The sequence below is a fragment of the Rhipicephalus sanguineus genome, chromosome 9, assembly GCF_013339695.2.
Source record: "Rhipicephalus sanguineus isolate Rsan-2018 chromosome 9, BIME_Rsan_1.4, whole genome shotgun sequence".
Taxonomy (NCBI): Eukaryota; Metazoa; Arthropoda; class Arachnida; order Ixodida; family Ixodidae; genus Rhipicephalus; species Rhipicephalus sanguineus.
The window spans coordinates 35,048,835-35,063,670 of NC_051184.2; the positions used below are offsets into that span (position 1 = coordinate 35,048,835).

General features: G+C 46.0%; 1 protein-coding gene across 1 annotated transcript in view; it reads right to left on the bottom strand.

The window, feature by feature from the left end:
* Nucleotides 1-246: 246 nt before the first annotated feature.
* Nucleotides 247-14,836, bottom strand: part of LOC119404965 (QRFP-like peptide receptor) — a 106,197-nt gene continuing 91,607 nt past the window's right edge. Inside the window, exons 3-6 of the mRNA XM_037671699.2 lie at nt 6,599-6,722; nt 5,345-5,550; nt 4,060-4,171; nt 247-3,332 (exon numbers count right to left, since the gene is read on the bottom strand). Of these exons, the coding sequence (XP_037527627.1) occupies nt 2,991-3,332; nt 4,060-4,171; nt 5,345-5,550; nt 6,599-6,722 (784 nt within the window). The 3' untranslated portion in view covers nt 247-2,990. The remainder of the gene's footprint in view (nt 3,333-4,059; nt 4,172-5,344; nt 5,551-6,598; nt 6,723-14,836) is intronic.

Sequence of the window (14,836 nt, forward strand, 5' to 3'; positions counted from 1 at the left end):
GCCGGAAATTTCAAATTGAACGCTGCCCGCCGAAGCAGCGGAAATAGTAAGCGTTTTCTTGCGTCTCGTGGTCTCTAAACTTTTGATGATGACTGTATTAGGACAACGTTGTATAGCAAAATTCATTCTACAAAAAGAAAAGAAATCAGGTGGTCTATGGGATAAACGACTGGGTGAAAAAGCCGGATATCTTTCACCCCGATTTTATTAAAAAACTATAAACATATAAAATTGTAAATTATAAACAGTTGTAAAAGAAATGTAGGGTAGCCAACCAAGAGTGCTTTCAAGGTAAAATTTATGGGTTTTTTTTCCCATTTTCTCCTCGTTTTCCTCGCAAATTCTGCCTTGCCTCAAACAACTTCTCGACACTTTAAACACGCAGCTAAAGTGTGTCGCGAAAGACTGCGGGTACATCCATGGAATGGTGTATCCTCACCACAGTAGGTCGAATTCTGCGTGTAAATTCATTTGGCTCCGTGAATTTGTGTTTTTTTATTATTATTTTTTTACGAGCCCAGGCACCGCTACTTGCGCCCGCCATGAAAAAAAAAAAAGCGATAATTAAAGTTTTCACTTTTATATTGGAAATTGGGTGTTTATATTGCCCCCAGGTGTGCATTTAGAAGTGACTTTGCAAAATTTTGTTTAAGAGATTAAACTAAAATGAACGCTGCTTCTTAATCAGGCGTCGTGACGCGCGCTCATTCGTTTGCAACTTTTAAAGGAAACGCGATATCAATGACAGTAATCTATTAATAACAGGTTATGCTTTTTACAGAACAATAAGGCTTAATGTTAGACACTAATTTTAGGCAAACAAGTTTCATAAATCTCTATCATATTGCCAGAAAAATGGGACATAAACACGATCTTTGGCGTGTTCGGTACTTGACTGTACACTCTTCGGAATAAAATCTAAAGAATATCTATAGACAGAATGTACGCTTGTGGCTTGAGTTTACATCTTTAGGCTGTCGTCGTTGTATTTTCCCAAATGAGCACGGTTGAACAGTACAAACAGTAATACAAAGAACACACGTCTTAAAACATCTTCCCACGTACCTTCTGTATCCCGCGCTATGTGCTCGTGTGTGTGTTATGTGGTCCTATGCGCTGTGATAGCATACACGTCATATTATTTTATCCAACAACTAATCCGAGCCATATGGTAAGCTATTCACGTGTTCTTTCCTTCAACGTCACCAATTTTCGTTTGAAATGTTTGGAATCATTGGCGTTACAATAAAGGGGCTGATAAAAATCCGGTATCTGTAAACGATTACTTTTTTTTTTCTTTTTTAAACGAAAATTAGGGCTTGTCCCTGGATAGGAGCTTTTAACTTCTTGTTCTAATTTGCAAAAGGCTATGCCTCAAAAGTTATGAAACAGAAGATCTAGAGATAGTGAGCTGGAAACAAATAACTCTTATTGTAACTATTCGGGTTTCGACTCTGCCGCATATAGACCGATTCCCACTGACGTATTTCGGCTATCCTCGGGTCACAGCAGTGTCTTTTATGCGCACGTGTAGCCCAACCAGCGTTGGGAACGAAGTGATCGATTGGTGTACGATCCACAGCCAACATGTCATTCCATATCACCGAACCGCGCACGGTGAGCTCTGCAACATGAATTCGTTCAGTCACTGGCCAAAAAAAGAAAAAAAGGAAAGCATGAGACACACGAGCACTAATTTTGGCACTGGCATCGGTAATTCGCTATACCATTTAACACTGAACCACGCCCATCACAGTTACCGTAATGGGCTCCAGAGTTCCTGCTGACCTTTGGCCAGAGGAACCAGCAGATGTACACGTGTGCGTCAGTGCTTCGTCCAGTCAACGTCCATCTTAGCTGTACACTATCTTCAAGACCCTGTTCACCCTGTCCACTGCAGTCCTCCCTTGTTTCGACGGTCATTGTGCCTGCACTGTCCGTAGCAGGTTTTCACCGGCGTACTAAACGTCAACACACCACCCTGACCTGTGAAGCCTTCCCTTGTGGAACACCTGAGATCATCAAAGTCCGTCGTTCTATTAGGTGCGGTCTATCCTGCCTTGCCTTGATTGCACGCTTGGCGTCACGCTGTCGCTTTCTTCGTTGACGTGGTCCACGAGCGTCCTTCGAATGAGCACTTCGTACATTTCGGGCGTTCATTACGCCAGCTAGCGTCGGCAGGCTCCCGTCAAGCGTCGACGGTAGCTAGGAAAGTTACCACCCGCTATTTCTCAACTTTTCACAAATTCATTATGCAACTTAAGGCTACTACCAAGACCGCATATGTCAGCCTCGCTTTCAAGTCTCTCATTTTTAAGTTAGGTTGTCATCATTAGCCAAACAGGTATCCCCTTCATTATTTTTCTGGATATCTTCGACGATCATAAAGTGCCATACTGATCGTCTTCAGAAGTCGAGCGTGTCCGCTTCGCTGTTACAAGCGTCCACTGCGTTTTCAAGCGTCCCGGATGTACTCCAGCGTTCACCCCTGTTTTCAAGCGTCCATGATGTATTGAAGTGTTCACTCCGGTTTTGTATACGAGCGTGTATACAAGCGTTCACTCGTGTTTTTAAGCGTCCACTGTGTATTCAAACGTCAAGGCGGTATTCCAGCGTTCACTATTTGAAGCGTCTGCTGTGTTTTCAAGCGTCCACTGTACACCGAAGTGTCCGTTTTGCTTTCAAGCGTCCACTACGCACTGAAGTGTCACCAGTATGTCCACTTCCATTCGCACTACCGCCTTCACAGTGTTCATACAACAAAACAATGGGCGAGCCTATTTCCTTTCATGAGGCTAGCGCGTCACTCCCGCACGTTTATGCCTGGCGTCAATCAATCGGGTTGGTCATCGTTCCGTTGTGACTGTCAATTTAGGTCTCCATCAGGTTTTGGGTCTTCAGGTGTCCACGCCAGTGTGATTTTTGCCTTTCCACGGGACGCAGCAGACAGGCTCGTCGTCGACACCCGCGCCCGGCTTTTGCCGGCAGGGTCACGTGACGTAGGTGGCCGATCGCCCCATGCTGACGCTCGTGGTGCGCGTCCGGCTGAGGCGCATCGTGGCCCCGCGCCACGGAGTCGCCGTACCCGGGTGCATGCAGCCAATCAGGGCTTCGCGGAATGAACCGCGGAAAGAGCGCGACATGAAGCCGTACACGAGCGGGTTGACGCAGCTGTTCAGGTACGACAGCAGGTGGAAACAGGTGCGCAGGGGTTTCAGGTAGGAGTAGTTGAGCGTCGCGACGCCGCCGAACGCCGTGAGCACGTTCAGGATCAGGATCGGGGCCCAACAGAGCACGAACAGACACACAACTAGAATCAGCATCTTGATCACCTGCGGTGTAGTCAGAGAAGAAACCAAGGTCAGTCGATCATTCAATTAGGCAGTCAATCAATCAACTAAATAACCAAAAGGGGAGGACCCCTCGTTGAGACACTACTTCAACATGGCCTAGCCAGATAGGCTGCAACGATCTCCTATGAGGCTAGTGGCCGGTTTATTTCACAAGCCAATGGGCTGCTGAGCCGCATTGTACGCATATAAAATGATATAACCATTATAGTAGTTTCACGTAATCTAAAAAATACTACATGGCCTGCGGCCGGTTCATTACATATCCAATGGCTACGACGCAATGGCCGGACTGGATACATGTTTTTATGTAAAGTGAGAAAATGCGTGCGTCTGTGTTGTTAATACACTTTACTATGATGACCCAAACGACAATTAAAAAGTGTTACATTGTACTTGAATCTCAATAAAGGTATGTCGTTGGTTGTTAGGCTGTGATATTAGGAATGCATTATACTTTGCGCATTTTAATCAAATAAAGTAATCTAAGATAAGATAAGTTTCGGATATGCGCATGCGCAGTAAGGGTGGTCACGCCGCACACCACCACCACCACCACCGGATTGAACTCCGCCATAAGATACTTCGCATCTAAAAGGCTGCGTGCCGACCACGACGGACGGTACGGTATTTCCGTACTTGCCGTACGGTTTTACTGTCATTGCTAAAAAACCCTATTGTTAACAGAGACCACATCATTATCAACAACCTGACGAACGGTGTCCTCGTCCGCTCGTGAAGGCTTGAGGCCGGCTGGGTCACCGTTGGGCGCGAATGTGGTCTTCTTCTTGGGCTTCTTCTCGGTCATCTCGGTAGCCACCCTGGAAAGGCAATGGACACTGCCGTCTACATACTCCTACCCACATGCGAATAAAACTACAGCTGTATAAGACATCCCTATAAAGCATGACGTTAAAGCGCGGTAGAAGAAAGGAGCACGTGAAACAAGGACTGGTGGAGAATTCTAACTATTCTTAAAGGATCAATGACACAGAAAATTTTCTATCTATCTATCTATCTATCTATCTATCTATCTATCTATCTATCTATCTATCTATCTATCTATCTATCTATCTATCTATCTATCTATCTATCTATCTATCTATCTATCTATCTATCTATCTATCTATCTATCATCTATCTATCTATCTATCTATCTATCTATCTATCTATCTATCTATCTATCTATCTATCTATCTATCTATCTATCTATCTATCTATCTATCTATCTATCTATCTATCTATCTATCTATCTATCTATCTATCTATCTATCTATCATAGTTCATCCAAACACAGCTAATTACACTAAAACATAAAGTGGCACAGTGTACTCCCCATGACGCTTTGCACTCTCGCTCTAAACACTCTAAACAGTAGTCGAGCAAGGAACTTTGCTGGGGCACATGCTTCGACAAGAAGCGCTTGCTGCAGCGCCTTCGTCAGTGCAGCGTGCCTGACGAAAACGAGTAAACCCTGTCGAAAGTGGCCGCCCTAGAGAAATCAAGCCGTCTTTAGTGACACCTCCACATGTGACTACTGCAAATGTGACGAGACGATAGAGCACATACCGTTCTGCTCAGTTCTCAGTCCACAGCACTGCGTTTAACCAACTATACAACAGAACGTTTTCAGTGGCAAAGATTCTCGGAGCATGGCCCTACGCGCCGCAGGCCAGCAACGCGACGCGGAAATTTCTAGTGTTCTTTAAACTCGATCAGGCTATGTGATCGATTGTAGACATGTAATAGACAGTCACTCATGTCCCACGCCAATCGCAATTTCTTATCTCTTCTTTTTAATCCCTTAAACCATTTCCCTCAAAACAGGGTAGCAAACGGGACGCCTGTCTTGCTGACCTCCCTTGCGTTCTTTCCTTTTCTCCTCCTTGTTTATAACTTGCTCCTGCAACGCTACTGCTTTATTTGGGTCGCTGTTACACAGTGGTCACCGCTGAACGCGACGAGTAGCAGCGGTGCCGCTCGGATTCACTCACGAAGTGCCCGTGGTGAGGCTGGCCCGCTCCCGAACGACCATCCAGAGCTGGGCACAGATCTTCGTGTAAGCGTAGCCCATGACCAGGGTGGGTATGCACAGCACGAGGATGAGCATGTAGATCTCGAAGGAGCGCCACGCTCCGGGACTGGCCTCGTCACGCATGCACCAGTAGGCGCGACGGTGGACGCCCATCTCCACGTGAACCTGGCCATGAGAAAAAAAAAGGAAAAGAAAATTCAGCCATGGAGCTTCACGCCGTGAAAACCGCCAGAGAGCGAAGCTGTATTCGCACGAGTGTGCGTGATTGGCTAGCGATAATAATGTAACTATATCTGGGGTCTTACGTGCCAGAACCACGATATGATTATGAGGCACGTCGCTGTGGAGGGCTCCGGGAATTCTGACCACCTGGTGTTCTTTAACGTGCACTGAGATCGCGCAGTACACGGGCCTAGCTCTACCATTTCGCCTGCACCGAAATGCGACCGCCGCGGCCGGGATGATTGGCTAGCGAGATAATATGGCTCGTCATCGTTAGCGTCATCATTTGGCATCATTATTATCATTTCCAGCATCACCATCAGCATCGTGAGCACCCCTAGCGGTGAGGCGGAGAACCTTCCCCTGGGTGACACCGGGCAGACGTGCGGACGGCGCAGGCTCGACTTAGGACAGCTCATTTTTGACAGGATAAGGGGCGCACACAAGCACGGACACCATCAGAAAGACGCAAACAACACAGGCGCTGAACAGCTCCTCTCTTTAAAATAAACGTAATATCACGGGGCCGGTCAAGTATTTCCATTCATGCCATATATACAGGAATATACGCGTCAGGGTTGACCGCTGGGCGACGTATTAACTCATTGGAAGCGCTGACCATAGCGCCTGTCCTGTCCGTCATAAATCTATCTTTTTTTTTTTTTGCTCGAATAATTTTCTCCCTCAGTGCCGCCTTCGAACACAAGGAGAATGATACCACGACGTGCTTGACTAAATTGCGAATCCCACTAATGGTAATATTGTGGCGCAAGTCGTTCGATTTGCACTATACTGCTACGTAACGACGAATTGTAACGGGTAAAATGCGAAAATTCGGATAACCATGAGCAAGGTCAACACTCCGACATGTGCTAGCGAAGGTCAGCCTAATACTTTCTTCAATTCGTGCAATCTGGTATTTTGAACGTTGTGGTGCATACACTATATACTGCGACGACACGGACACAATAATGTAAGGCTGTATCCGCACCTGCACGAAGATGATGGGCAGAGCCGTGAGGAAGGCGGCGATCCAGATGAAGATAATCACCCTCCTCGCTTGGCTGAATGTGCACAGGTAGCGGGAGCGGACAGGGTGGATCACTGCGTAGTACCTACGCAGTAAACAAGAAAATTTGTAAATCCTTTGCGTATTTCGTTTCTTTTTTTTTTTTTTAAGAGAAAGGAGACCTCGAAGTGTTCCTCGGTTAGCAGCGCCACCTTAGCGACAAGTCGGAAGATGGCGCGAAGGTTATTCGTTTCTGCGTCCATTTTTAACAGCGAAGCTATTAAAGCTGGCAGTAAGACGTCCGTTAACAAAAAAACCCTGCTGCGCCTAGTAACGTTGGCTGCGCCGTTGCCATAGCAACCACCACAGCTGCGCGCCACCTATGCTGAAATCGCCAAGCCGCCGCCGCGCCGTGGAGCAGCCGCCGCCGAACCGTCGCCATAGCAACCGCCACTGTTTCTTACACCGTGGCTCAGGGACAGCGATTTCAACACGTTCAGAGTGGTGAGCTTTGCGCGTATTCCGGACCCGCCCGTCGCCGTCTCTTCCTGCCACTTCTTCGGCCAAGCACGCTGGATCCAATCGCCACCGGCGTTGTGATTCTCGTGCTGCAGCACGATGAGCTGAGGATCAACCAGCTTCCGTGTGCTAAGCCTTGCGCAGCTTAGTGCAAACTTCCCGCATTAAAAAAAAAAGATAAGTAATTTATAATGTACGTTGCACTGACTATAACTCTTTTTTTTTAATAAATGTGTTTAAGGAGAAGTTGGTGCCTATACATGGCTCCGGCTACTCCTCTTCCCTTACTTATTAATTTGCGTCACGAACTTATAAATAAAAGTGGGGTATTGTAAAACACACTCACGGCAATGTCCTTTTAAAAGTTCTCCCGTCATGCATAATGTCGACGTGTCGACAACAATGTTCACACACAAGACACACAAGAAACGTTCGCACTTTGCCGAAGAGTTCACCTCACAGTCCTTTGTATAATGCGATCACACAGCAGTCACTGGATCCTTGCCCGCACTTTAAACACAGCTGTCTTGAATCACAAGCGGCAACGCGAAACATGCGACCAGAAGTATCTCAATGTGAAGATTAATTACAAATGTGAATCAGTATCTTTTTGGTATTTTCGATTCTTCTAAAAATTGTACTAGGGCGCGTGCAGCAATGTTTTGGAAGGTTTCTGTTGGCCATGGACCGAAAACGTTTGCTAATGATAGCGGCCGTTTATTCAATCTGTTTAGTTTTTCGAAGACTCGGAATTTTTTACGGGGAACGGCATAATTTTTACAGTGTAGAAGGAGGTGTTCTATGGTCTGTGGTAGGACTATAACTCTTCTTGAAGTTTTACAGTAAACGCTCATATAATCAAGCAAAAGCGCTTTGCCAGTAAACCGCGATAGCAACTCTTTTTTTTTTTATCTGAATACAAAGAGTTAAGGTGGGTAGAGCAAGCTTTCCGCTTGCCCTCCCGTCGATATTTCAGCATCGATGACAAATCGCGCCGGTGAGCACTGGGGCGCTCTGATGCACCGTTTCCTTCAATCAACATAGCGTCTGGGCGACCCGGAGTGCACCAGTATGGTCGAAGATACCATTTATTTCTATCTACAACGCATTTGCTAAAGCAAGCAGCATGTGGCACTAGAATACAAAACGCGCAAGGAACGCAGGGAACTCACAGCTGCTTGTCATTACGTTTCTCATTTGCTCTTTGCGTTATGCATTAGTGCTCAGCGAACATCGTTAGCCGCACGTGACTGCAATGAGCACGGCAAATGAACACTAAGAAAGAAAAAAAGCCGATTTGTGCGCCCACGCTTGTACGTCGAGGCCTGCGAAACGTCAGTTTATTGCAAAACATACAGCAGCTTTCACGAAGGCGTATGTCGATACTTGGTAATTTGTTAAGTTAAAATCCATTAATCTACAACCGCATTATCGATCGTCTGAAAAAAAGCGAGTTTCATTTAAGCAAAATAAATAGGTAAATAAATATAATATGTAAGAAATTTATGTGCTCACGCCTGCATGTGATGGCGCGAGAAGCGTGAAGTTATTAGCTCTCAAAATTTTCTGCAGCCAACACGATCGGGTGTATGAAACTTCACTAAAACGTTGGTTGGCCGGGCCTACTTGGTACGTAACTCTTCAGGCAAAAGCTATCAGCGCGAATTAGGACGGACTACAAAGAAGCGATGAGACAGCCAGGGTGCTGCGCTTGCCTCATCTCTGCTTTGTGGTCCGTCCTGGTTTGCGCTGATAGCGTTCAACTTAAAGAGTGGATTGAAAACTTAGTATTTTGTTAAATGTAAAATTCATTAAATTAACACCGGCTCCTCGCTCAGCTCAGAAAGCTAGCTTCCCGCTGGTGCAAAAAAAGAGAAATAGATAATTGTTCGCTGGCTCAGCGTCAACATCTTTCTTAAGCTTTACGATATATAATCTGCGGTCCGCCGCGTCTCTAGTGATTAATCTCGTCTCCTGTAGCGAGTGTAGGCTGCAAGGGACACTCAGCCAGATTGCCTCCCAACTGCGTGCGTGCCACAGCGAGCCCAGCAGGCAAGCTTGGCCTAAGATCGCTGGCCAACGCCACGAATAAACGGTATAGTCAGACAGCCCGGAGAGTGCTACGTCGTGGGTGTGGGCATAACGAATGACTCTTACAATCTTCGCTTCCCCCTAAATTTTCCCGAGCGTTAGTATACATTTTGGAAATTGCCACCCTTCTATTCGCAGGTGTCTGCGGAACGATTTACGGAAACTAGGGCCTTTTAAAGAAAACATATATGCCAGAAAATCACAGTTTCGCCGCAAGGGCGAAGCAACGAATGCAAAAACTACCAATTTGAATGTTATACCAAGTAAGGCAAACAGCTAACTCTTTTTAGTGCTATCTCGCGTAACCCAACAAAACGCTGGTTTAAAGGGGCCACGGCACCCAATTTTTCACCATAACCTGTGTTATGTGGGATTAGTCCTCGTGCGTTCACAAAAAAAAAGCTAGCAATTGGTTGAGCATGCAATTTGTAATTGAATATTGTTATAAATGCGCCAGCGACCTGAGAGTCGGGAAACACTAGCGTACTCGCGAACCATGACGTAGCAAGCTGCTTGCTGCGCGAGCGTCTGCATTCCGGAAACGAGTTTGTTCCGTGTTCACCTGAGCGTGCAATCGAGCTATTTCGGCTTTCTTCATATTGGCATTGAAACCAGGGCTTAAAGTCAGGTGGGGCTCGCCCCCCCCCTCTTCCATTTCTTAAGTAGGGGCTGTATATATGTGTGTATGTATGTATATAGGTCGCCGCCCTCTGAGCCCCGCCCCCCTTCCAATGAAGGGAGAAACTGAACGATTTGCAGCGGCTGAAACTTTGGTAGAAGACGACGGCTCCGCACCTTGCTACACATGACGTCACACGCGCCATGGCAAAATGGTGGTCGCCGGCGGTGGGCGTTGTTTATATAGCCAGCAACTTCTAGGACTTATTTTGCACTGAAATATTCTTTTTTAGTCCCCTTTTCTTATATATATGGACATAATAGGCCGCCTACTTCTATTTTTCGCTGGAAACCGCAAATTGCTGGGTGACCGTGTCATGGCACCTTTAAGGAAACACGGCCGCTCCAGGTAGCGAAGCGGTTTTCGTGCTGTCTGTCGTCTCAAGGTAAGCGGTGAGAGCGCAGCAAGTACGAAGGTATAGGAGCTGTCTGCTGATGCATGTCTATATAGCGCGCGCACCAACGCTCGCGAGCGTGCCCTTTTTGATCAAAGTTAGCAGTCGCTGCTCGTGCGACGCAGCACCTCACCCCCCCCCCCTCCGACCGGCGTGCTCCTTCGCCTGACGAAAGACGGGCGGGGCGTTTCCTACCTGCTTCAGGAGTCATCAACGAGAGACCTCGCACGCAGGACGACATCATCGCATGCACCCTTCGTGCGACGGAGATGGCCGGCTCGTTTCATCTCTGCTTCAGCCGCGTTCGTCCCCAGCGCACGCGCCCTTTTACTCGCGCGTAGAACGCACGAGGCGCGGGGCGACGTTATCGATTTGGCCTTTATACGGAACATGACGGCGACAGCAACGGCAAAAACACGCCGAGAGTGTCCATATAATTGATATCGCAACAAAAGAGCAGTAAAGCGACCCTAACACATGACGTAGGGGTTTGAGAGTGGCACTTGCAACGACTATGTTGGTGAACGTGTTATTAACTGTGAGCCACCTTCTTTTCCTTGTAAGTCGATTTATTGGTTTTTGCCCACCAGCTCCCGAAAGCTTTCTACTCTGCCCCTTCTCTACTCTCCGTGTTGTCTTTTTCACTTTTCGGTTTTTATATTTGCATGCAGTCATGGATGCACTGTTTCGTAGTGAAAAACATCAGTGTTTTGCATTTTATAACCGAGTGGCGTTTTTATTATTGTTAATATTCTTTTTTTTATTTTAACGCGAGTTCAGCTTGCAGTACGTCGCTAGCGAGCTCGTACGTGCGTGCGTACGTGTGTGTGTGCGGTGTGTGTGCGCGTGCGTGTGCGCGTGCTTAATGTTTCATGACCGTGTGCAGAGCAGGTGTGCCTCCTTTTCCTATGTAATACCCTCAAGACAGATGGTCTTTAGGTATACTGAAATCAATAAATTAAATGAATAAATAAATAAATAAATAAATAAATAAATAAATAAATAAATAAATAAATAAATAAATGTTATCAACTGCTTCAAATACCACCACAATGTTGGACAGGACATCAGCACTAAGTTCATGATAATATTCAGCACATCGGCGTAAACTTGAACAACAGATCAACAGAATGTCCGCGTAGGCTTTCACATTCTGAGAAAGTGCGAGGAATTGCCCGAATTTATTTCGTCACTCTTAATAAACTTTTTCTGTATCTCATAATAGCTTCAATTCAATTAAAACCTGCAAGTCAGACCCATATATGCTTTTCCAGATTTCGTTTTCTGTTGGTGTCGTAGAGTAGTGTATATAAAAAGGGAAAAAAAAACGGGCCCATCGATCCATTCTCCTCATTTCGTTCATAACGCAGTCAGTCCACTTGGTGGACATGGTGAAACCGTTCCAAGAATCCTGCTTTAGACTAAGAAACCGCCCCTACCTATATAAGCCCCCGGATTCTCAAAGTCGTTCGCTGTCGCTGTATCGGATACCGATTGGCGATGCGTCAGAAGGAGACGCGCACGCTGCAAGGACACCGAGAACGGCGAGGGCGTCAGCCGGCCGGCCTCGAACCGATACCGATACGCCGGCGATCCTCTATGCGAATCCTAACACCTGGAGTCCCCGTGCGCGCTGCCCATGAAACTTCGCAGACGCGCTCGCAGCGCGGCACCGCTCGTGTCTCGGACGTTTTCCATTGTGTCGCCTGTGGCCGAGCTTTCGGTTGGCAGGTTTAAAAAGCTTTTTTTTTTTTTTGCTTTGCGCATCCCGGTGACCTTACACGGTGGCCCTCTCACAAAAGTGGATATCGTCGCGAGGAAACCATCGAGCGCTTTCTTTTGTGAGGCCCACAGGCGTCGTTGAATCGTACGCACGCACAGATAGCTCGCCTAGGCGATCGACCGCTATCTTAATGAGTGACACTCAACTATTGACGTCACCAGTCGTCCTGCTGAGTGTTTAGCGCAACTCACACCGAGTAAAAGGAAACAAATGCAGGGGTAGAAAGGGGTACAAGACGTTAAAGGAAACAATGGTATGGACAGAAAAGAGGGGAAGACGACTGCGTGAGCGCTTCCCTCTCGCTGTCGTCTTGTCCTCCCTTCTACGCCTTCCTTTGTTTCCTTTTAGTCTGTCTGAGTTGCCCTAAACACTCAGAACGTCATGGGATACCAACTCGCTCAAACTGCTTCTCTACTGAATCTGCTGTTACATTTCATATCAGCTGGATTTCATTGTGAAGCATATTTAGAGGAAGTATACGGGGATTTCTCTAAAACACATTTTTCGGTCGGTATCCGAGTATGAAAAAAAAAGAGTACCGTTTAGTGATGAGATAGGCCATAAACACTACAATACAAGGCTATACTCAAAATAAGGGAGAAGTTCAGGGGAAGGGTGAAGCCTCAAGAGATGAAAAATCCTGAGTGTCACTAAAACCAACGTTTCAATAAGTGGTCTTCTCTTACTGAATGATACAACTGCCTACCTTAGCGCGTCTAAAGTGCCTTGTTACCTTAGCAAAGTAGCCTGCATTGTTTTAAGCTTCGATGCTATCTTCACCAAGCTGTGTACATTACCTTTTTCTTCGGAATTGGAATGAGACCTACGATGGCCGCTGTCCGCTTAACTGTCTATTCAGCTGTGTACAGTAAGTATTGAAACGCACCCATTATTCAAAGGAGGCCGTAAGATGTTGAGTTCATATATACACTATTAGGAGATAGCAGAGGTAAGCCGTCCCTGGACAACACATTCATATGGTTAAGATATATTGTCATTATGCAAGCGTACGTGTTTAGCCCCATGGTTAAGAGATTCGGCTCCGGAGCATAGGCTTCAAACGCACCACCGCCAAGAAAATTTATTTTGTTTCATACTTCTGTTTCCTTATAGCAATTCTTCTTATGCGACAGAGGGAAGGACACAGTTATAGACCAACATAAGAATTGCTACACTGGCTACACGAGCGTAAAGGCACATTGGAAATGACTATATATACTCTACAATAAGAGAGTTTTCCATAAAGATACGATGAGCTGATGTGTAGAGAAAATGGTTAACGTCCGCGAAAAAGCCCACCAATATATGAGCTTCTATGAATCTACGCATAGACCAACATGGGAATTGCTACGCGAGCATAAAGGCACATTGCAAATGACTATACGTACTCTACAATGAGAGTCTAAGCTATCCTTAAAATACAATGAGCTGATCTCTAGAACGAATGGTTAACGTCTGCGATAAAGCCCACCAGTATATGAGTTTCTATGAATCATGGCAGAGACCAACATGGGGATTGCTACACTGGCTACACGACCGTAAAGGCACATTGGAAATGACGATATGTACTCTACAATAAGGGAGTGTAAGCTATCCCTAAAATAAAATGAGCTGATGTTTCGAACGAATGGTTAACGTCCGTGATAAAGCCCACCAGTATATGAGCTTCTATGATTCAAGGCATAGACCAACATGGACATTTCTACACTGGCTACACGAGCGTAAAGGCATATTGGAAATGACTATATCTACTCGACAATAACGGGCTGTAAACTGTCCCATAACATACGATGAGCTGATGTTTAGAATGAATGGTTAACGTCACGCATCTTTGGCTGAATGAAGCCGACGAGTCTGTTTTTCAGTCGTGCGGAGGTGGCTACGAGTATTTTTTTTTTGTATGCTCTAGGCTATTTCTAATATCAATATCTTGTTTTTAGTCCGTAAGATTATCGTAGTGCATTCTCCGCAACGCACGATAAAGCTATTTCCGTGACATTTTCTTAATATGTTGGCAAGTCGATCATACGTCGGCAAAAAAAAAAAAGCCGTGAAGGTCACTCAGACTCACTTAAGCAATATATTTCGGACTTAAGGCTCACTCGGACTCAGACTCACCAAAACCATTCTCAATTGGACTCACTCGGACTGGTACTTACACCCAGCCTCACTTCACGACCTGAGTCTGAGTGAGTCTTTGTGAGTCGACTCATGAGTCAGTTTGCCGACCTGTGATGTCGACTGCGACAACTTGCCGCAGGTAGCAACCGAGCGTAAAACCTTCGCGTTATCCGAAGGTTGCCTGCACGGCCCCTACCTGCGGTAAGTTGATTTCTCATCTACCTAATTCCTTTTCATTTATGTCATAATTATTATACTACAGTGAAAACATACAAGTAATATCCCCTACACCTTCCTTATATTCATTGTCTCTTCGTTTCATTAGGTTATAAGCAGACAAAGAATTCAGGAATGTCACGTTACTATAACACAGAGAAAACAAGAAAAGGTACAAAATATTTCTCCAATAAGGTCGCAGGATCGAATCGCGGCCGCGGCGACCGAATTTCGATGGAGGCAAACAGTTAGAGGGGCGTGTACTTACGATTTTTAGGAGCACGTTAGAGAACCCCACGTAGTCGAAATTTCCGGAGCCCTCCAGTACGGCATCTCTCACAATCATATCGTGGTTTTGTGACGTGAAACCCCAACAATTATTATATTAAAACATGTCGCCCATGACGTTCTTCCGTC